Source organism: Osmia lignaria, chromosome 1 (genome assembly GCF_051020975.1).
Source record: "Osmia lignaria lignaria isolate PbOS001 chromosome 1, iyOsmLign1, whole genome shotgun sequence".
NCBI classification, from domain to species: domain Eukaryota; kingdom Metazoa; phylum Arthropoda; class Insecta; order Hymenoptera; family Megachilidae; genus Osmia; species Osmia lignaria.
The window spans coordinates 9,439,495-9,464,162 of NC_135032.1; the positions used below are offsets into that span (position 1 = coordinate 9,439,495).

Below are 24,668 nucleotides of genomic sequence, written 5' to 3' on the forward strand. Positions count from 1 at the left end.
TTATTCTTAAAAAGTCATAATAACTTCGATTATTAAAGTAACCGTCATCATTATCGTATTTTCGCGTTACTTTTCAAATTCCAAAAAAGCAAGGGAAAATACTCAAATCTTAAAGAGTGCTTAAGAAGTCGTAATGATAATTTGCACTCTCAATACATACACAGAATTTTAACCAATTCTGATATTAGCGGGGAAAGAAAAATTTCTTGACAGCATTATTCTACTATAAATATATGTTATGACGAATCGGAAATGAACAAGCATACACGAGGAATAGGACCGGATTAAGATTTCTAAGGCCCTGGGACTTTCAATGCGTTCATTTTGTGTTTCTCAGTTGATAAACTTGGTTCAAAAATAGAAATTTATTTTAAATAAAATTAAATAACATTTAAAGGTAAGAAAAAACGGGTAACAGTCAAAAAATGCATTCAATATTATTGGACATAGTAAATGAAAGGCTTATATGGGGCCCCCTGAAAAGTTGGCCGAATGCTGTATCTCCTCTTAGACCTCTCCTTATTTCGGCGCTGATGACGAGTTCACAGGAATAAATTACTTCTGTGATGCTTTAATTGGAAATAGTACACCCGCAATCAGATCAGGCTTTTCCAGGAAAAATGGCAATACAGAGGAAGCGGAAATTCTCAAAATCCTAATTTTAAAATCATTAAATATTATAAAGTTTAATATATGTACTACATTTATATGTACCTGATGTTGAAGTTAAAAAATGATCGATTTGGAATCGCCGTTATTTTCACTTATTGTAATTAGTACCGAAAAAGTGATTTTGCTTTAGTAAAAATTATTAGAAATATTATTAAAGCGTTGGAAATGAATTGTTATGTATGAGGCTTGGTCTTTCTAGAGTTAATACAAAAAATTTGACGAAGTTATTAAAAGAATTACTGTTATTATTATTATTGTTATTGAAAGAATTATCAGATATTGCTATCTTTGTAAATACCACATGGAGAATTCATGAAAAATTTATAGAAGGCAGTTACATTGGAAGTTGAATAGGTCGTGTATGTCGAGCTAGTATCGATATAGGAATTTTTGCTTATCTGTAAGCGATGCTCATAGTAATATCATTATATATGTATATTTTGTTGCGGTTTCTTTTCATTTCCTACGCATGTCTTGCAACTTGATACGAATATAGATTAGATAAGCCGCTGTCATGTTTTGCAAGTCCTAACTGACGATGAAAGCAGCAGACTGTTACATAGTTTCAGTAAAAACGTATATGTACTGATTTCGAGATCATTTTGATGTGTAGACAGCATTTTTAATGTTGCTGAAATTTAATCATGCTTAAACATTCGCGTAACTAGAATTTTTTCTGGGATGCGCTCCCTTAACTTTATTGACAGTGTCAAGTATTTAATATTTTGTATTTTGCAAAATTTTACAAAAAAATCTTACAATTCGAATCGTTACAAATGGACAATTAAAATAATACGTAACAATATATTACTAGATTAAGTTGTTATAAACAGAATTTTAGTATTTTAGCATCATATTATTACAATTTTATTATATTTATTTAGAAATGTATTTAGTGAGCAAGTAGGTACCGGTATCCATATTTAAAAAAGTAAAATATCATTAAAAACAGTATTGTAAACAATTGTAAGAATTTTCTATTGTCTAATAAATCTAAAACTAAACCTAAACCTAACCTAGAATTTATGTCCAATTTTACACTGATGAATCTCTATTGTTACTTGTGAACACACTCCAACAAGTTTTCTCTTCATATATGCATAAAGAGAAATTTTATAATATTAAAAACATTAAATTAAACCTCTTTTTTAACTGTTTACTGTTTACTTCTCACCACTTAATTTGAGTTTATGTGGCTAGTTTTAGGTTAGATTTAAATTTAATACGCCATTACGAGTACTTAGAATTGATTGCGACACTTTTTTAATGATATTTCACCTTTATAAATAACCCTTTTCAATATATTGAAGATACTAATGAAATAATAAACTATTACTCAAAGGCCATTCAATTAATGGAAATAATTGAGTACATGGTGACTACGTATAAGAGACTCAAATAAGCGCGGAAAACTCTTAAAACAACCAGATCGGAGACAGATTTTAGAATACACGGACGAAATAATAAACAACCCTAGGAAATATGAATCGAGTCGAACGGCAATTATAATAAAATAATCTTACGAATTTTTCCTAATAACATAGTTGATTTAGCTTTTTGGACAATACGGCATAGTACCATTATCTCTGAAGAGTGCTCTTGTATAGATCGATACCATAAACGTCTCAAGCATAGGCCTTGAAAACTTTCTCTTCTATAATAGGATAGGGTATTCCTTTCCAGTCTTCATTTGTAAATCTATTAGGTATCGCAAGTTGAAATAACTTTGACCCAAAATTTTATTATGTTTCTGTCCTTTGCACAATTTTACAGAAACTATATATCTACATTTGTTTAGAACTGGAAAAAAGGTCGAGACGTAATAAATAAAAATTGGTGAAATAACACTTCCTTTTAATTGCCTAATATTGGTCACTTTTTCTCGTAAACGTTTCTTTAGACTTCTTGAGAAAATGGGGTGGAAAATAAAAATACAATATATCTTTTATATCTACGTTTATGTGAAGATATTTAAAACAATTTTTCGTTCGATGAAAAGTAATCAAGGATTTTGCTTACTATTAAGAAAATGAAATTTGAAACAATCCATTTGAGTTTACTTTAGCATTACAATATGGATTATTGTCCATTATTCTATGAACCTGTATAGCAGGCATCTTTAACATAAATGCAGATATAAACACGCAAAATTAGATTTAATTACTATTGTACATTGATACAAAAATTTAAAACTTCGTATGGATGTACAAGTTTCAAAATATTTTAAATCTGAAAAATTGTACTCGGTGTACGAAATCAATAAATAATCATTTAATTTAATATTATGAATATTTTATAGAGTCAGTTCCTTAAAAGAGGTTATGTGACACGTATGTACAGCAGAGTTCTCATAATATATTCTATTGAAAATTTCAAAATTTTTACTTAAAATACCTGGGATATGTTGTAAAATAAATAAATAAATAAATAAATAAATGTTCTTTTAAAAGGATGATAAATTGTAACTTAATTAGAAAAATTATACCTTTAAAAATATAGTTTTCCGTTTATGTTCTTAACCCTTTATGGGGCAGTGCTAAAAAAAAATTGAAATATAGAAAATTTACATCCTTTGAGCTCTAATATAAAGATCCTCTACTACATTTCCAATATGTAATATCTCTATCAGCAAAATTAGTATATAATACCATATTGCAACATGATCGGTAATATGTACCTACATAATCCTACCTATTAAAAAGAGATTCTATTTCTAATTTTTTTATAATTGAACTTATTGATCAAAGCATCAAGTGATAAACATTCTTACCAGCAACTTATAAAGTTATAAAATAATTTTTAACAAAAAATACAACCGACTTCTAAATGCACTAAAAAGTATGAAATAATTTCTATTTCATTTGTACAAATACCCAACAGCTATTAATAAAACCTATTTACTCGTTAAATAGTATACTAAATAGATTCCAACCTTTTCGGAGGCGACGCAAAATTAAAAATGCCCGAATATACGATGCTGCCAATAACGATTTGATAGATTGCCGACACCTGAACTAGGATCTTCCTAGTAGAAGAAAAGTTTTTAATTTTGCGCCGCCTCCGAAAAGGTTGAAATGTATTTAGTATACTATTGGGGAAACTTCCGAAAGGCCCCTCCGCCCCAGGACAACCAAACTTCGGATTTATAGTAATTGAGAGACGAGGAATCGAATAAGACCATTTGCAGAACTGGCAAATAGACTGTTCTCGAGATATACAGGGTATTCTAAAAGTGTGGGAACCCCCTGTTATCTCGATAAGAACGCATTTCCGCGGAAAATGGCTAACTTAACCCTAACCTAACCTAACCTACCTAACTAATTTCTCCCGGGGTAAATGGTAATAATGGCATTTTAAAAATTCTATTTGACCTACAAATAACCTGCAAGGTTAAGTTCAAGGTCACTACAAGATAATACTTTACGACCCCTACAACTTTTGTTTTAGTCATTTTCCGTGGAAATGCGTTCTTATCGAGATAATAGGGGCGTCCCACACTTTTAGAATACCCTGTATATCTCGAGAACGGTTTATTTGCCAGTACTGAAAATGGTCTCATTCGATTTCTCGTCCCTCAATTACTATAAATCCGAAGTTTGGTTGTCCTGGGTTGATAGGGCCTTTCGGAAGTATACCCACGATAGTTTTTAACGATAACAAATTCCATACATTTTTGCAAGTGGGATCATCGCGGAAATATCTCTTAGTAAATGTTGCGGCGCAGTGGTCATGGGGCCATCAGGTATATTTTTGATTGTTTTTTTTTTCTCTTCAAACAAGCAATAGTTGCCTTCTGCAGCTGTGTGCCATATGCAATCATCGCCTAAAACTTTCTTTAGTTTACCATGTTTTTCGAATTCCTGCTGGCTTTATGGTTTTATTGTTGTCGAACCGTTGGGTGGACAGGCGACGTCATATTTCTTGGCTCAGATCAGACTCGACCTGAGAACGAGCGTTTGGCAGGGGCGGTTGTTGACCACTTCCCTGAATTTTCTTTTAACCAATCAAAATTTGTGACTCTAGCGAATTCGTTTGTCCACCCCTGCGACATGTCAATCCCCACCCGACACTCGAAATTTTCTTCGTGAACGTTTCTTCTTGTACGTGAGCTTTTTAGTTGTCAACTCTCGACAAGTACAATTCGGAGAGTCTGTTACCGTTCACGAGGTGTTTGAAATTTATACAAGGACAAATATTTGTCCTTTAATAAACAAGATATATTAATCCTTTATCAGTTGTTCTGTTATTTTTTTTGAACGAGTGGTTTCACTGATCCACACCCAAACTAGCTCGCGTTTGCATTAAGTTGAAGCGCGAAGCACATACAGTAAATGCGAAAGGTTTCATCGCAATCGGTACATGCCTTGCAGAGTATACATATGCATGTATATGTATAGAAACAGTAGAGAATCGGCGAGTGCATGCTGACTCATGCACTGGTAGAGACACGTAGGCATACGTAGAATTCAATGTAGTAGTAACAATAGTTTTTCACGAATATCTCGAAAACTGAAGCTTTCCGTTAATTATGCATAATGAAAAAGTTGTTTGGAATCATACCCCCGACAACATATTAAAGGGTCATTGAAATCGTCCTATGTTGAGGTAAAAACTTCCTGTATTTTGCAATAACAATGAAAAAATGAAAAATTTTTTTTTAATGGGACCAAATCAGAAGACATACCCTACAAGATGCAAAAGGTTTCGTTCCGATTAGTCCATCCATCTCGCAGTAATCGGTGAACACACAGAAAAAAAAAAAAAAGAAAAAATACACACTGATCGAATTGAGTGACCTCCTCTTTTTCGAAGTCTGTTAAAAAATAGACATTATCATACCATTGAACTTTTACATAAACAGCTTTTTTCTATCTCTTACCAAATTTAAGATATAACTCGTCCCAATTGCATGACGTATCCTGTATACTTTTATTAATTAAAATACATTTATTTAAAGAAGTTAATAACTTTTTCTAAAAATAATTCTGAGATTGCACGTTGCTTCGGTTCTTTAGAGTAGGCATATATTTTTCAGCAGCGAGGGGTGCTACGGTGCGCTATATAAAATCCACGCGTTTGGTCAGTCAGAATTTATCGGAGCGGCGGCACAATTCTATCATTTGGGTTGAAAGAAGGATATCATGATCACCGTACATCTCACTCTAAACACGCGCCAATGTTTCGTTTTCGTTCTTCAGGCATATCGTCGCGATACCTCTGAGGTATATAAAATACTTGCGGTGCTGTTGCCTTCCTAGACGTGTTGCGCGCACGCCAGCTGAGAATTAAACCTTCCAAGTTCGTAACGGACCACGCAAGTAGCTCCACCAGACCCAACGAAAAAACTGCTGTAATACCGACGACGTCCAGAATCGGAGAGGTCACGTGCCATGTCTACCCCCTTAATAACCTCCTCCTTTTCGAAGTCGGTTAAAAAAGGGAGTTTAAGGGGGGCTATAGTGCCGGACCAATCTTTGGAGTGGCCCCGTTCTAAAACTATTTACTACGTCAAAAAATATTGAATGAAATCTTTTTACTACTGTCTTCTTCTTTACTATTAAATGTTATTTAATTTTATGTAGAATAAATTTCAATTTTTGAACTAAGTTTATCAAGGCCTTCGAAGGTTTGATGGCCCAGGAGCCACAAAAATCTTAATCCGTTCCTGATTAAATGACATGAAAAATTCTAACCCACTAATATACTTTCATACACGATTTTTATCATCCATTTGTAAAATAACTTTTTTAAATTTTAACTTAAATTCATACAGTAAGAAATGAATATTTTTCTTACGCATTTATTCTCTGTTTATTCCAAATCGTATTATACATATAGTTTATTCTATAAAACAATTGCTTGATTAACTTATTTATTATTTATTTTTTCACGTAGGTACGCCTCCTTTTTGATCGTACGCGATTAAATCAGGCTTCCACAGAAACAATGGTGATGTCACGGTTTCTCAGCCTTCTGCAGAAGCATCCCTGGTAAAAATGACATTGTTGGGAAGGGGCCCCATACATATGAGTCTAGACATATTACTTGCGTGCAAACGAAAATTTGAATTGATACGTATTTATCATTCAGCTTTCTCAATTATACAATAAATTTTGTAATATTTAGTAATTAAAAATGATATTATTTTTTCTTTAAATCATTTTCAACATTAATGTCGTCAAAATGAAAATTTTAAGAATTGTTACTTTGCATGATACAGTACAACTCTGAAATCTTGCGGCCACGTCTGTTCATAAGAATACCGGCTGTAGTTCCGAATACGACCGGTCGCCGATCAAGATGAAATTTGGAGGGTTGGTTGGGAGCAGGTAGACGACCCCAAATATAAAGTGGTATCTTCGGCTTCCTGTTAGTTTCCGAGATATTAATTAAAAACTTTCGTACAATACATAGAATTTTTCCTATACAGACGTAACTAACACTACCGTCTTTGCTGTAGCAACCGTCATCGTGAAGTGTCGAACGACCATTCACACCATAGCAATATCGTCTTCCGTTTCTATAGGGTGTACCCTGAGTTGCATTGAACTTGTCGCAGTGAAGTTGGCTACAAATTCACTAACACATTCACGCCGCGTCGGTGAGACGATGGGCGAGATAGACTCACCGACGCGGCGTGAATGTGTTAGTGAATTTGTAGCCAACTTCACTGCGACAAGTTCAATGCAACTCAGTGTACATACACTGACCCATCGAAGTTGTCGCACTAACACATTCACGCCGCGACGGTGAGCCGATGGGCAAGGTGCCGACGACGCGGTATGAATGTGTTAGTGAATGTGTAGCCAACTTCACTGCGACACTTCGATGGGACTCAGTGTACCATGTAAAATCCATTTTTTTAGTTACATTACGTTATGTTTTATATTGTATTACTAATTCTCAAGGAATTAAACATATTTGATTTATACGTAGGTTAGGTTAGGCTAGACAAATTTCCGGCCGCTGAAAGGCGGCCGGCAACGCTACAACAGTCGTCGTATCTCCAAAGTTTTGAATAGGACACCCTATAGATAGTCAGGTTGGAACCTCCGCTGTGTCAACGGCTGTTCGGCACTTGACGATGTCAGCTTACTACAGCGAAGACGGTTGTGTTAGTTACGTCTGTACAGGAAAAATTCTATGTATTGTACGAAAGTTTTTAATTAATATCTCGGATACTAATAGGAAGCTGAAGATACCACTTAATAATTAGGATCCCCTCCCCCTTAAAATTTCATCTTGATCGGCGACCGATTGTATTCGGAACTTCATCCGCAGAAAATAATTTCCACATACGAATTTTGTTTAGTTCTTTATATTCTGCCCCACTATGTGACCGTCAGAAGTGACATCACTTTTTCTAAATTACTTTTAATAGTAATATCGTTGAAATTAAGATTTTAAGAATTCTTGTTACCCTTATATTGCTATTTTAGGGATGCCTGATTTGATCAGTGTAGTGTTATAGTATTTAGGTACATAATAGGTCAAGTACGATAATTAATTAAAGTTTGAATTGGATGGTCGAAAATACCTCAAATTTGGAATTAGAGGTTTTATATATGTATGTATATGTATATACATTTATATGTGACATTTATGCTATTAAATTTTTGAAAGTTTTGACTAAGGCGTGAGTTAGGTAGTTTCTAAGTGAGCATGATCTGCGAAGAAGTTGCACAGCCTCGTTGCCTCTTTCTTTTGGAATGTTCTAATTGAAATCTATAAATAAAGAAACGATACGCTTTCTCTTTGAATTATATTTCGAAATCTAATATATTAGATCCATAATTTTCACAATACCGTAAAACCTGGATAAATTCAAGGAAAGAATGCTTGGATAAATGAAACATCGCTATCCCCTCCACTTGGGGGGATCCCCCTAGGCGAGCCGAGCCGCTCGACGAGGAAACCGTGTAATATGATCCGACCGTAATATCCGTGTGACTAATACTAATTCAATGATAAAACTTTTTTATTTTTAACTTTTTCTCAATGAAACTTTTACTAATGCATTTGTGAGGTTTTTCTGATTAAAATGATACCAAACACGATATAGGTTGAATGATATTTATTAGGTGCTTTATGATGTTAGGAAAAGTCCGTGATTTCCATGAAACCGGGCAGTTTCTTCCTATTGAAAATTAAAGTAATTTACGAGCTAAGAATAATAATAGAATAAATAAACAATAGTAATAGAATAACCAATAGTAATACAATAAACAATAGTAATAGAATAAACAATATAGAATTGACACCACGACTGAATATAAATGATGTCGGCTGAATACAAAAGATGTGTACGGACATAGAATCGGCATGTCGGCTGCAAAGAAAACATGTGTACGGACACAGAGTCGGCATGTCGGCTGCAAAGAAAACATGTGTACGGACTCAGAATCGACACCTCGCTTGGATAAATGAAACATTAAATGCCCAGAATCGACTCCTTGCTTGAATAAATGAAACATTAAATGCCCGGAATCGACTCCTCGCTTCAATAAATGAAACATTAAATGCCCAGAATCGACTCCTCGCTAGGATAAATGAAACCTTTGAAACCAAAGCCGACACCGCCACTGGTTTGGATTTCGATCTCTCTTGCTTTTCGCCAACTTATAACATCAATTTTAGCAAGTAATTATAATTGAAACTATATCGTGTTTGGTACCACTTTACTCACAAAAATCTCACCAATGCGCTAGTAAAAGTTTCACTCAAAAAAAGTCAAAATTAAAAAAGTTTTTTGATTCAATTAGTATTAGTCACACCGATACGTTTCGGCTCTTTCCTTTGATTTCGGACCTCTCTCTTTTCACCACTGTCTGTCCCTTTCTACGTTCACGCTTGGCTGGTCGTCACGTGTCATCCGAGCTTCGATACCGTGCTTACATAAACGCAACCACTGGGTCCCAATCTTGGTTGAATTTATCCAGGTTTTACTGTATACTGAAAGAGGTTTAAAAATATTATTTTTAGAATTAAGAATTTCAAAATATCGAAAGGACTTGACCCACCTTAGAAAAAGTTCTAATTACGTTTATGATTACAAGAAATAAAAAACAATATAAAATTGAAAACAGATAAAAAACTCACTGTCAAAATGCCCAAAATGTTGACCATGGTGGTGTAGGTGCGTTCGATTTTAATAAATTTGGATTTTGAAAAGAAAAAAACTGTACACATAAAAATCTACTAATTGCAATAACATTACTAATATGTTGTGAAATAAAGTACATGTATATTGAAACAGCAATTCTCAATGTGTGTATGTGCGAATGTGTCGTCTACAGACGATTTCATCAACAGCAATCTAAGCAGTAGGGACTTGGCTATCGAGTTTCTCAATGATTAATTTTACAGATGGACCGTAATCTGAAGAAAATGACAAAACACGTTGATAAGGTTAGTTATACACAGGTACATACTGTACCTGTTGACTCCAGCATTCCATACTTCACTGGTATCCTTTATAACTTCTTTCTCTAAATGATTGCTAAATCATTTGGCTATTTTTGAATTCCTTGAAATCTATAGATATATTATTTGCAGAATTAGAAAGTAACTATTTTTTCTTATTGTTGTTGTCCTTCATTAAATACTACTAGTTGAAACTAGTATTTTTTACTACTTATCTTCTTATAATGAAATAAAATTAAATTGTGTATTTATGAAAAGAAATTAAACAAAAGCCTAGGCACTAAATGCACTCAACCCCATACACAAAATAATTTCAATAATTGACTTTCTTCTTCCCTCCGTTCCGCTCTGAATACCATAAGACCTTAGATCAAGCATGCACATGAAATTGCCCTACGAGCGCCCAAATGCCCGCAGAGCTCCTTAAGCAGTTTTGTGTGCATACCTGCCTTAAATCATCTCACTTTCCAACGCAACATTTTCATGGTAAAATTATTATTAACCTAATATTCTTTTTCCTTTTTATTTTTTCGTACAGACTATAAAATTATGAATATTACAAGTCCTTCTTACTCATAATTTATTTTCCTTATTCAACTTCATATTTGTTTAATAACTATCTCAATTACATGTTCCTTTCGTTCCCCTTATTTCGTATTATTAGAAATGTTGAAATAAAATTATTTTCTAAAAAAGGACCAAAACCATAGCCGAAATACCAAAGATCGTCGATTTAACATGGGTTTCTTCCATTTCCCGTTGGCATGCCCAGAAAAATGCCAACGCAGCAAAAGGGGACCCATTATATTACATAGGTCTGTGGTCTCCCACCACTTGCGTATAAACATTTACGTGGAAAAATTTGAGTTAATAATTACTTTGTTATTCGTACTTTCCACTTATATACTAAATTTTATGATATTTAATAATAAAAAAATCATACTATTTTGTTTCTGAATCACTTTTAATATTAATATCGTCACAATTAAGATTTTTAAAACGCCTGCTTCCCCTAAATATATTGATTATATATTGAATAGTCTGATTTGATTGCGTAAGATAAACCGTAGATCTACACCCTTAGATATTTAAATTTTAGAAAATCGTCCTGAAATCAATGTATTGTACATTATTGGTTTCCTCTGCTTAAAAATGGCCAACAGTAATTTTGAATATTTACACCTAAAACTGTTTTTTGTTACTATAGAACGATGCATCTTTATATTTTTCATGTAAGTAAAACAGTATGTGGAATATGTTCGAGAACAAGAACATCTGGAACGGTTGTAATTGATAAAACGCTTGGAACTGGTAACAATGAGTGCACATGTATCTTAATCATTACCAAACAATTTAAAGATAGACAAAGGTCAATAGATTATTTTATTCGAACCAAAACGAATTTCCGGGTAAATACAGATTTAGTCATTTGTTCGTAATTTATCAGTAAATTTACTTCTCCATAAACAAGTTTAAAAAAAAGACCATAAATTATTATCAGAGATTCCATAATACAGTGAACTTATGTTATATTGCTATGTGAGCGATCTGACATTCACAGAGATTTCCATGCATACTCATGTTACTCTTCCACCATCATAGCCTATGAAATGGTTACAATTTTATCTCCTTTTTCTCTCCAACTAAAAGTTTCGAAGCTTAAAAAATTGTCCGACCCTTTGTCCCGTACGCGGTAATATAACGAGTCTACTGTATTCTTTATTAATAAACAACTTCAAATATATGAATAAAAGATCTCTGTTGCCAATAAATAATTAAATATTCATAATATTAATTATTAAATTTCGATAATTATTGAGATTTAGATTATTTCCAAATTATCAAAAATATATTTATTATACATGTGTAAATAAGTTTAAAATAAAATATTTTTCATAACTAATATTAAACTTTTCCAAGAAAATAGAGCTGTAGAGTTTTTAATTTTAATTTTTTTATTTTAAAAACAAAAAATAATGACTTGAGTTCATAAAATATTACATATATATTTAACGTATGAAATATTATAACATGCAAACATTTTATGTTTGTCAAATTAGTTTCCCAAAATGAATTGAATTTTCAAAAAGTAGAAGATATTCCGATCAAAAGCACATCATTTTTTCGAAATGTGATAATATACGAGTACTATCGATAACATCGCTCGTAAACAAACGATTAATTAAAAAGCAATAAACAAGTTTGATAGATGTGAACATCTGTTCTCGGATTATTTCAACAAGTTTTCACCTATCGTTTAAATCAACTATATCTAAATAAAATAATTGGTTATTTGTTAGAAGTAATTATTATAACAGAACCAGATTGGTTGAAAAATTGAAAATATTTTGAAATTGATTTCAAAATTAAAATATATTCTTTAATAAATAAAATAATTAACATTCAATCACAAAGAAAATGGCAATATTTTTTGATGAAGTAAATAGAAGTACATAGGAGGTCTGCTGGAAAGCACGCCCCAGGGCTGTAAAACCCCCCCCCCCCCCCCCCCCCCCCCTCCTTCGCCAGTCACTGCATTATATGAATTTGTAAGATGCAAAGAATTTACATTACGAAACATGTAAGCAGTAGGCATGTAATATGAATTTTAAACCAAATTGATCATAAAAATGGCTGCAATAAAAGATACTTCATTGCAAATGAAATTTTATAAACATAATCGTTTTTCTAAAGTTCATATGTTAAGTTACATAATATAAAACACAATTAATACTAAAAACAAATGTACACAGGCAAATGTAACAGTAATAAAATACGATGTGCTTTGTACAATATTCTTTTTCGACAAAGTAAATAAAATTAATATAATTTATCGCAAAGATCTTACTGTAAGAATAATTTTAAATAGTAATAAAAGATTATGCCACTAGGTATAGTTATACTTAAGACAAAAAAAGCCATAGAAATGTAATTGGCACTGATGCTCCTTTTCTTAAGCTCAACGTCCAATCTACTTTTTTATAATATATTATAATTTATTCTAAAATTCTTTGTAATTAACGGTTTAAGTTACTTTCATGTTATGCACTTAAATATTAATTATGTGTAAAAATATTTTAAAAAGTTGGTGCCGTAATCAATAACTTAATCATGTAAATTCATGATACACATGTTTGCATGTTTTTCTTTATTATGAGAATGATAAGAGAACGTTAATCAGAACGTTCTAATTCGAGATAATCTTATTTGATTTTTTTATAAACAGCATTATTAATATATATAATGAGAAAATTCAAACTGTATAGCGATAAAGACGAATATGGTACCAACTGTTGCAAAAGCTGAACTTTGCATTATTGCATTATGTATTATGTATTATTTAATATTTCATTGCGGTAATTTTCAAATTAAAATGAATTTTTTCGTTGTTTATGATTTTTTATAAGTCATAAATTTCATTTGTTTCTTTCATTTTATTTATTTATAATTGGAAAAGGTGGTATGTGTGAGAAAATGTTAATTTAAAAATTTTGAAATTCATAATTTCATTGTCGATATATGAATTAAAAAAAGAAATACAAATTTTATAGCACAAGGATGAATTAGACCTACTTATTTACATATGTCCGTAGGGATATCTGGCATTCGGTTTGAAGAAAGGTGATGCAAGAAGCGAAAACTCTGTCCATAGACAAGCAAGAGTAGCGCAAACGGTAATAAAATCGAAATATGTATGTGAACACGAATACCTAACAGAAGGCACATCGGATTTTTATTAATATTTCAAAACAAATAACTTTTGTTAACTAGCAATATACTTTGCAATAAACTACTTCCACACCATGTGTTATAAAATTGTAATATTACGGTCGATAACTATGATAAGTTTTAATTAAAAAATAGTTTTGTTCGACATCACTAATTCACACCATAAATGTTATTACTTCACCATGAAAAAAAAATAAAAATAAATTTCATTTCATTTTAGAATTACTTAAGAGAATTTAATTTCTAACGTATTTCGATCGAGCACATGGGAAATTCCGAATGGTAACAGCTGGTTAATTTCTGGTTAATATCACTTACCTAGTTCCGCATAGCAAAGCGCGCCGATCAGAGATAAGACACCAGAAAAGATCCAAACGATCAAAGCCTGTCCAACGCTGCCGCTGTTTCGTAAAACGCCTTTTGGCGAGACAAAAATTCCGGCACCAACGATAATACCGACGATGATCGCAACACCGTCCAACAGTCCCAGTTCTTTTTTCAATTTCACAGCTTCCGTGTCGTCATCGGTGTTGGCGGTTCTTAGAACCTGCCTCTCGGACGGCGCAACTTTGTCGGGCATTGTTCCCCGTGCAGCGTATCGAATGAGCACTTACTAACGGTGAGATACTTCCTCGTTAACTGCCGAAAAAGCACTGAGCAGTAGGAGCATGTCGAGCCACGGCACAGCTCGATGCACGTGTGAAAACGAAGAAGAGGGAATAAGAAACGCGCAACTGGAGCAACACCGGCTTTGACCGCGTGGCGTCGTTCACTCGGCGGATACACGTGCGCGACTGCAGTTCCGTCTGCAATAGCGAAAATGGCGCTGCCTAGCGGCGATCATAATTTCCACGCTTTACCCCGGCTGCGTAGGCTGTTACACGGTAGGTATGTAACGACAGTACACTTTGCTCCCGTTTGATTGAATTCGCAATCAACTGACGTTTATTCTTGTAGTAGCGCGGAAATTTGCATCACCTACGTATAAAGGTTCCTTACTCTCTCTTTCTTTCCCTCTCTCTTACACTTTTTATGTTCATTATCACAGTGTCACATTTACCTTAGATACTGACAATCGTTATCGAAATATGTTTCAAACGGTAAGAAGTTGATTGAAATCTGAACAACAGTTTTCAAGCATAATGTTTGCGAACGATAACACCGTCAATATTTCTTCTTTTTTTAGAAATGACCGTTGTAAAAGTGACAAAATTCTAACACAGGAAAGACTAATAATGTTATCGTAACGACCCGCTATACGTCATAAAACAAGCGTGTTATTTGTATTTTAGTAATCAGAGATTTTTCATCAATCTAAATTGTGTATGTACATTTTGACAATTATGCAAGCACTAAAAACCGTTCACGCGCTTTTCCTTTGCGGTCAATGCTTTTTACTTTGAAACCGTTTATTTTGTTTTGACAGGCGATCTCGAGTTAGAAATAAAAAAACAAAACACTGAGATTTCGTTTAGTAGAACTGCACTGTACAATAATGTCACCCATACTGCGTGCTAATGCATTGCGTCGAAACCCTCGGAACGAGACATTGCATTAGCGTCGGCTCTACATTAAAAACAAATTGTGAATCTATAAACTGTTTTAACGTAGATAAATGTTAGTAAAAATATTGGCACACTAAATAGTAATTATTCAAAAACGTGCGTTCACCAAAATAAATTAACCAAATATATTAAATTTATTATATGTATAGTAAATTGATTAAATATCTTTTTATATTTGTATCGCCTACTGTAAGCGTATTATTCTAAATAAATTATTTATGCCGCTACTTTCTATTCTTACAGAATTTATTTAGATAGTAGATTGACCATAATCGGCAGTTTATCGCAGCTAAATTTTCTGATCTACACCAGTGCTCATGTCCGTTGTGTCAGTACTATATGCTTCATTTTTTTACATGAATAAAATATGAAATTTAAATTTTATTCTTTGACACAGTTTTCTCGTTCGTGATAAGTATACGCCTTTTTGTATACAAAACTATAATTACTATTTCATACAAAAATTAAAAGTGAAATAATCTTGATCAAAAAGAAAATCATTTTCAGAATTAAAATTTTTCTCTTTTTTTCAGTGAATTTAGAAAATTTTAAAATATCGGTTTTTGAACATGTAATTTTACAAATTTGATAATTACCAGTATATATAAAAAAATAATTTGATTTTACTTGCAGTTTCTTTTTACGGTTAGCTACTTTGACCACATATCAGTCCATTGTCGACATCTGTTGGTTAACTGATCTATTGATTTACCTACCGATCTGTCAAAATTTGAAAATTTCGTTTCAAAATTTCGGCATAATAATTCCAAATTTCAAATTTTAAGATTTCCAAACTTAAAGCACCTGATCTAATACCCTTTTGGTAATTAAAAAAGGTTTCAGTTACTGTTAGAACTAGAATAAATTAGAAATTAGATGTTTCAAATAAAAATTGGGCTGTATTTCCGAAAACCTCCATGCTCCAAATTGGCTGAAATTTTGGGAACAGGTTTCTTTTTAATAGTAATGACGATTTTAAAAAGGATTTTTGGCGACTCGAGAAAAAAGTTTTTATCATTTGGGTGTCCTTCCCTACTTTGCCGACGCAATTATAACGGCAGGAATACTTGAGGCAGATTTGAAGGCGGTTCTGATGCTGTGAAATCTGCTATTTTCAATTGTTTTTTAAAAGGTATCAATGTGTCAAGAATACTAGTATTACAATGTATCATCAATTACTTGATGATATTAATTATGTATATCCTGTATATCAATAAAAGTTTTATACAAACCTAATCCAAGCTTTAACTTCAGTGAATTAGGTTTGGTTAGGACAGACGAATATTCCGGCCGCCGAGAGGCGGCCGTCCACGCATGCCAAAATCATTGATATCAATTAAGTTTGATTTTTAAGTCCCCCGTTACGTCTATTGATTTTTAACTGCCGCAATGGCTTTGTAGAAAGTGTAGATAATAATATATAGATGCAGATAATTTTTTTTCGAGTCACCAAAAATCCTTCTCGCAAACATCATTTTTATCGAAAAAGAATCTATTTCCAAAATTTGAGCCAATTCGGAGCATGGAGGTTTTCGGAAGTTTAGCCAAAACCTGCAATTGTCGGTGCATCAATAATAATTAAAAATATAAATAAACACGATCACGATTCAAATTACTTGTCTGTATCAAAAAGTATATCATGTTTTGCGTTAATACTAATCTCAGTTACTATACGTGTGTATATATGTATATTAACAGAGTAAAATTACATGTAATGGAAACGTAACATAAGATGCAAATGAAGCAGTACACTAATGTCACATAAACAGTTTATTTTTGTTTTTTCATGCAATAATGTAATATTTATGTAAAGACACAAAACATGAGATATGATCAAAAGCCAAAAGTGTAATATAGAAATGGCCCATTTTCCAAATTAAATAATTTCAAAGAACAAAAAATAGAGAGATTTATCAAATAGGACGAGTTAATTATCAATTAAGTGCTTCGGAAAAATTTGAAAATTAGAGTTAATCACTGTAGCCTGTGAACGGTTTGTATACATGTGATATCTTTATTATGAAATTTCTGCTTGTACCATTATTTTATTACTTAATATATGTATATGGAAAATAGAAAGCCATTATGGTGCTGAATTCATTGAATGGCATGATTTTTTAAAACGTTATTAATGATATTTATCTGATACAGCTTTGTAAAATTAATTGTAATGTATAAATTAAATCATAAAGTAGTAAAGGGTCGATAAATTATTATAAATCAAAAAAGTAAATGGCTAAGCTTTCGAAAACGCCCATGCTCCGATTTGGCTGAAATTTTGCAAGTAGCTTCATTTTATATAGAAATAATGTTTACGAGAAAATTTTTTAATATTTTAAGGGGGTAGACACGGATAATGCAGCGAGGTGACATTACCAGCAAAAACGGGCCTATTAATGGGTTTACGGGAATCGGTTATTTGTCCTTATATGAGAACACATAGGGCTGGGTAAGGGCTCATTTGAAAGAGGAAGGTCCAATGCAGGGCGGTCAACTCATGGTTTAACGAGATTATGTGCATATTTAATAATATCAGTGTCGAAAGTAGAAGAAAAAATCGACAAAATGCAGTTGCAAATTGGAAGCATTTTTAGGCCACTAAAAGTGTTTTGTGACTCAAACGGTGAGTTGACTGCCCTGCATTGAACCTTCCTCTTTCGAATGAGCCCTTATTCAGATCAAGATCTTCTCGTATAAGGACGAATAACCGATTCCCGTAAAAGCATTCCCAAAGACGAGTTCCGCCATTATCTGGATACTACAGAGCAAGTCACGTGACAAATTTAGTTCAGCTAGTAGTTATAAGGTGGCGTCTAAGTAGAAAGGCTGCCGATTTGGAATCGTAGTCAGAATCAAGCGTTAGCTTGATTACGTCACTCGAACTGTGCTACGAAGGCAAGCGAAAAAGGCAACATCGTCCGAATGCTGAGTGAGACGCACTACAGTCATGCTGTCCTTCTCTCATTGTGAATGTTGAGATTGTCCCCTTTCGCTAAGATTTGACTGTCGCCCGCCTGGATTTTCCACAGCGCCCCATAACAAACCTCACCCCATTCAAACTATATCGTGTTTGGTATCATTTTAATCAGAAAAATTTCACCAATGCGCTAGTAAAAGTTTCAGTAAAAAAAAGTCAAAAATAAAAAAGTTTTATAATTGAATTAGTATTAGTTACACCGATACGTTTCGGCTCTTTCCTTTGATCATTAGACCGCTCTCTCTCTCCTCCACTGTCTGTCCCTTTCTACGTTCACGCTTGGCTGGTCGTCGCATCTAATTCGAGATTTGACATCTCGGCTGAATATATGCGAGGTCCCTCCATTTATTAGTTCTAATAGTACCATACTTAGTACTTTTTTATGCAGAATGTTTCAAGGAGTTGACACAAGTAAAAATTGATGCAATTCCATTTAAATAAAAAGTGGATTTGCATTTTTGAGTGCATCGTTGCATTCACGGAGAAGATGAAATCACAGAAAAATAGACATTATCATACCATTGAACTTTTACATAAACAGCTTTTTCCTATCTCTTATCAAATTCAAGATATAACCCGTCAGAAATTGCATGACGTATCCTGTATATTTTTATTAATTAAGAAACATTTATTTAAAGAAGTTAATAACTTTTTCTAAAAATAATTTTCAGATTGCACGTTCCTTCGGCTCTTCAGAGTAGGCATACATTTTTCAGCAGCGAGGGGTGCTACGGTGCGCTATATAAAATCCACGCGTTCAGTCACTCAGAATTTATCGGAGCGGGACAATTCTATCATTTAGGTTGAAAGAAGGATAGCATGATCACCCTACATCTCACTCTAACCACGTGCCAATGTTTCGCTTTCGTTCTTCAGGCGTATCGTCGCGATGCCTCTGGCGAGATGAGCGTTTGAATGTGTTTGTAAAAATGCTTGAGGCGCTGTTGCCTTCCTAGATCGTGTTGCGCGCACGCTAGCTGAGAATTAAACCTTTCAAGTTCGTACCAGACCACGCAAGTGGCTCCACTAGGCCCAACGAAAAAACTGCTGTAATACCGACGTTCCGAATCGGAGAGGTCACGTGCCGTGTCTACCCCCTTAAGGCTATTTCCTGCCTTGTCGACACACCGTAATATCACTAAGTGGCTTGGACATCACGCGGATCTTTCATCAAAGTAAAGTTGGCGAGGAATATTAATATTTCTTAACGATTTGTATCTTAAAAAATTGCTCCCCATTTGCTCCCTTGGAATCTACAATTGCTCTAGTCGCAAATATTATATTTAATAAGATATTCGCAAATAAAGAAGCAAAAATTTGTTATCTGCAAAGCAGATAGTAAATGGTCTTTTTACAAAGATATTATGGTTCCAAAAAATTGCTCCTGATTTGTTTTATAAGATTCAATGGTCAGATATCACAATAATAACTTTATAGTATGTACTACATGGGACAGATGTCGCTGACATTTACTTTCACTCGGTGTGATAGGGATGTTCGATTCACCGGAAAGAATCAATTCTCGAATCGATTCCTTTAAAAAATCGAAACCAAAGAATCGATTCTGCAAGAATCGGTTTGAAAAAAATTAACTTTTTTTTGTATCCTTTTCTATTTTAATTTTTGTAAACAGACTATCCCATACGATTCTTCTGTGCGGCATCGATTATTGTAAAGAATCAATTTTATACTTTTTTATATTTACACCAAAATCAGGCGCTCCACATTGTTTATATTTTAATCACTATTCTTATACTTTTTTAGGAGTGAATGTGTTTTTATGGATCAGAAAAATTGATTCTTCTAAAAATTCGAAACCGAAAAATCAATATAAAAAGTGAGAATTAATTTCCTAGAGGGCAAAAAATCGATCTTCGATTCTTACATAAAAGAATCGATTCCAGGAAAAATCGAATACCAAAGAATCGATTGAAAACATCGATTTGTTTACCGAAAGAAGGGATCGAGGGATCTGAAAAGGGCGTCGAGTTTAGCGATGAATTCATCAGCTTGAGCTCCTGCCGCATAGGCTGCTATTACTTGTAGATTTTTGTTGCTCCTTAGCTTGATTTTCAGTGCTGTGTGTTCAATGATGGATAGACTCTGCGGGGTGTGTATTTGTTCATGTTATATGTTGCTTCTAATTAGGATTGCTACTCCTCCTCCGTTACTGCTGTTTCGGTCGTTGCGGATAAGATTATAGTCTTTGAATTTGGGCTTGTGCTGTGATTTCAGTTTGGTTTCGTTTAGGAGAAGTATGTCCGGTTTTTCTTTCTTTAAAAGCTCTAGCAGGTTGTATTTCCGTTCGTTTGAGACTATTGAATTTACATTTGCGAAGATTACTTTTAATTTATTGTGGTTAATCATTGTAGATGTTTGATGTATCCGTTTCCGGATGGTAGAAGCTGGTGCCGTAGTAGGCATGGTGCAGATCCTCTATTCTTTGGGCATTTGCGTCTATTCTATTTTCGACTCTGTTGATTTGTGCCATCATGAATGTTTTGAGATCGTTGAATAAGACATCTAGGGGAGAGTGCGTGTGGAATTGTTGTGGGGTGACTGGTGCGCTACCTGGGCTTTTTTCACCCGTACTCTGCTGTAGACTAGGTTTTGTTCTGGTGGCGTTTGCGTAACTTACGTTGGCCTTTAGCCCGCTGTTCGCGATTTTGCCTTCGGGCTATTGTTTCCACTCTTTTGGCCGCTATCTCCCTAACGCGCGCTTTAAATTCTTTAAATTTGGGGTAACTCTTATACGAGGCCGGGTGTCCGTGGCTCTTGCACCTGATGCAGAATAACTGGGCCGGGTCTACTCTTTCGCCTTTTCTCAATTTGCATTGTCCAGGCTCGTGGTTGTCGGCACACTTTTCGCATCGGTATTCTAGGTTGCAGTTACCTGCGGTGTGCCCCTCACGCTGACAGCGCATGCATGTGGTTGGGTCTTGTTTGATGAATCTCTCTCATGAGATGACCTGGTGCATAAATAGTTTGATTTTCGTGACCGCGCTTAGGTCGGTTTCTGGCGAAAGCTGTACTAAGAAGAAAGGCAGCTGCCTATTTTCCCGTTTTGATTTCGCGGTACTAAAGTTCGCGATTTTTGTTATTTGTACTTTTTCTGGGTTCATCTGCACCAGTTCGTTTCGGATTTTCTCTAGGGGTAAAATTAGGTCGAGACCCTTGGTTGATTGGGGGTCTACCTAATGCTGCTTTGGCCTGGGTTGCCGCTGGTGATGGGATGTCCGCGCTCCTTCTCGCCGGGGGATTCTTCTGCGTGGCCATGTCTCATGCTTCCGTTGACCATCCACTCGGAGTGCCTGGCGTTGGGGACCCTATATCCTGGGTCTCTACAGCTTGCTTTTTACTTTGCGATCATATAAATGGTGGACAGAAATATATGACGTACGATAACTGATAACCGAGGATGATATGTTAAAGATACACGATACAATGAAATTCCTATTATTTTTCAAAGGACAAATCTTCTTACTTGATCGCAAAGTAAGAAGCAAGCTGTAGAGGGAAATCACACACGTTATTAAAAATGTCCATAGACTCTCGTGAACTGCAGTATAGTTAATCCACAATGCGTATGTTGATTCCCGTTGAATATTGTTTACTTGAAATTATCAAATGGGTTATTTGTCATAGGTTGCCGACGCCTGGGCCGGTATTCACAGTCGCAACTTATTTGTAAGCTGGTCGCATATGCTTAAGACATCGGTTAGATTCACAGTCGATTAGAAAAGTAAATGCTTATCGGTATAGATTCACAGTCGATGCTTAAAAAAGTCTTAAGCTCTTATGAATTCATAGTCGAATAAGTCCGCCTTATTTGTAGAAAACGAGTTCTTATTTGGCTTCATTGAGGTTATGTTTTTAAGTCGACGATATTGAGGACTTAAGCACGCGTTTGAAGGTGTTATTGTGCAGTGTTGAACAATTTATTTTGATTAATTATGGTTTGATTAAGTACAAAATGTAGTTTGCGGATATCGAGGATATCGAGGAGATTGAGGACATTGATAATAATTTGAATGAACATCCAGGAATATCAAGGCGATGCAGCTGTTAATTTGTTTGCGATATTATGCTACTGCAAGTTTTCAAGTAAGTCATATGAATATATCAGTATCACTACTACTAAAAGAAGTAGAAAGAAATTAAGATTATCTATATATATACTGTAATTGTAACTTATTCTGGGAGACACGATGAATGTCTCTCAGCCCACAGTCTCCTGCATAGTATTCAGGGTGAGTTTACTAATAGGCAGTCTGATGACAGAGTATATAAAATTTCCCAGGGATCCGGACAATTCCACTCAAAATCGCCGGTTATTCAATAATCTGGGACAGGGAAACGGAGCTTTTTCCCCTTATTGTGTCTATCGAGCCAATAAATAATCATTATTCTTTCGGCTCAATTTGGTTTAATTTATTGATTAAAATACCCTCATCCTCAGTCATATCACAACCTATACATTGAACCACAGGATTTTTGCAATATCTTTTATACATATACATATACTGCTGATTTATTAATGATCTTCAATAATATCGATAAGTTTGCTGATTGTTAAGGATTCATAATCAATACAAAGAATTACATTAAAATTTTTTTTTTAAGTAATTTCAGTCGTAAGTTTAATTTTGTGTTATTTTGTGTTCGAATTTCAGAATGAAACTTTAAATATAAGAGATTTTTATAACGTATGTGATAACATTAATAATGAAATTGTTACTTTTTCAATTGAATTGATTTTTTCTTAATAAATTTGGCTCTGTCGATCACTCGCTCAATTATTTGAATTAATTCTAAAAAGAATTTCCTTTTTTACATTATGACAGGGGACAAGAGATTAGGTTCTGTATTCATTCTAAACAACGACTAAAAATGTTCTACCAGTTCAGTTTTTTTATTGTGCTATGCCAAGTGGGTGCCAAGCCGTTCGTTCGCGACCTACGTCAGACCCGGTTTTCGTAGCCGACACTGCAGTCCCTGAGACCGCGCGCTGTACGCGCTCGGATTGATCGGTGTTTTTTGTTAATAACTCGAAAATCAAGCCTTAACCAACATTTTGACAAAGGAAAAAGTTGTTTAGAATCATCTTAGCAATCATCACTCTTCGGCTGTCCAGGTAGTCACGTGACACCCTGTATATCCTACTAAATATGAAAGGTTTCATCGCGAACAATACATTCCTTACAGAGTAACATGAAGGAATAGATTTTTTGCTATAACAGTAGTTATTAACAAATTCCATAAATTTTTGCAGGTGGATATACCTCCTACTAAATGTGAAAGGTTTCATCGAAATCGGTACATTCCCTGCAGCGTAAACGCCGAAAGTTATAAATGAAGTATTACGCTTTTTGCGATAAAAGTCGTTAGGAATGAAAAAATACAACAATTTTGTTGCGGGACCAATCGGTAGATATACTCTACAAGATGCAAAATTTTCGATCCGACTGGTCCATCCGTCTCGGAGTAATCGGTGAAAAATGTAAATCAATCATTACGTTCTTTGCAAAAAAATCGTTAGCAATAAAAAAAATGCAAAATGTCTTTTTGACGGGACCAAGTGGGAGAAATACTCTACAAGATGCAAAAAGTTTCGTTCCGATTGGTCCATCCGTCTCGGAGTAATTGGTGAACATACATAAAAAAGAAAAAAAAAAAAATATACACATCGAATTAAGTATCCTCCTCCTTTTCGAAGTCGGATAAAAAGTAAAGGTTGGCACTATCTATTTTGAATCTGTTTCAACCGTTTCCACCGACTAAATGTTATATGAAATCGCTACCACTCCGTCAAAGCTTGCGGATCGAAACAGGAGTGGAGAATTCGGCGCTTGGCGGTCGGAGCGTACAGACGTGTTTGTAGAGCGTAGAGAGATCTGGGGAGTTTTGTCTATAGTGAAGTGGGTTTTTTGAATAAATTGTATTGGAAAACACCAAAAGGAGTGGTTAGTGCTTGAGAAAGTGGTGGAAACTTTTTAAGTGGTAGTTTTCCTCACTACCAGGGCTGGGAGAAGGTTTTGCTAGCCTTGGAAATTGAGGGGGGGACTCCTCCGCCCGGAGATCAACCGCCCAAACGGCAGTAAAATGCCGCTTGGGGGGAATTTAAAGAAACGTGGAGAGATGATAACGAGCAGAAGTAAGAGTGAGAGTGTGGTGCAATGGAAGGCGAAGAAACTAGGAAAAGATGCGAAGGGAAGCGATGGTAAATGGGACTTGGAATATCTGGAGACGGACAAAGAAGCTAAGGAGTTTTTCGAAAGTAGCATTAGAAGCAGGAAGAATCG

At 34.4% G+C, this 24,668-nt stretch overlaps 1 protein-coding gene across 3 annotated transcripts in view; it reads right to left on the reverse strand.

The window, feature by feature from the left end:
• Positions 1–14,625, reverse strand: part of mnd (L-type amino acid transporter minidiscs) — an 80,204-nt gene extending 65,579 nt beyond the window's left edge. Inside the window, exon 1 of one of the 3 annotated variants that reach the window (XM_076688362.1) lies at positions 14,143–14,620. In XM_076688362.1, coding sequence (XP_076544477.1) covers positions 14,143–14,404 — 262 coding nt within the window. In that variant the 5' untranslated portion in view covers positions 14,405–14,620. Of the gene's footprint in view, positions 1–14,142 lie in introns of all 3 variants that reach the window. The other 2 variants (XM_034328692.2, XM_034328693.2) reach the window with 2 other exon arrangements.
• Positions 14,626–24,668: the final 10,043 nt, after the last annotated feature.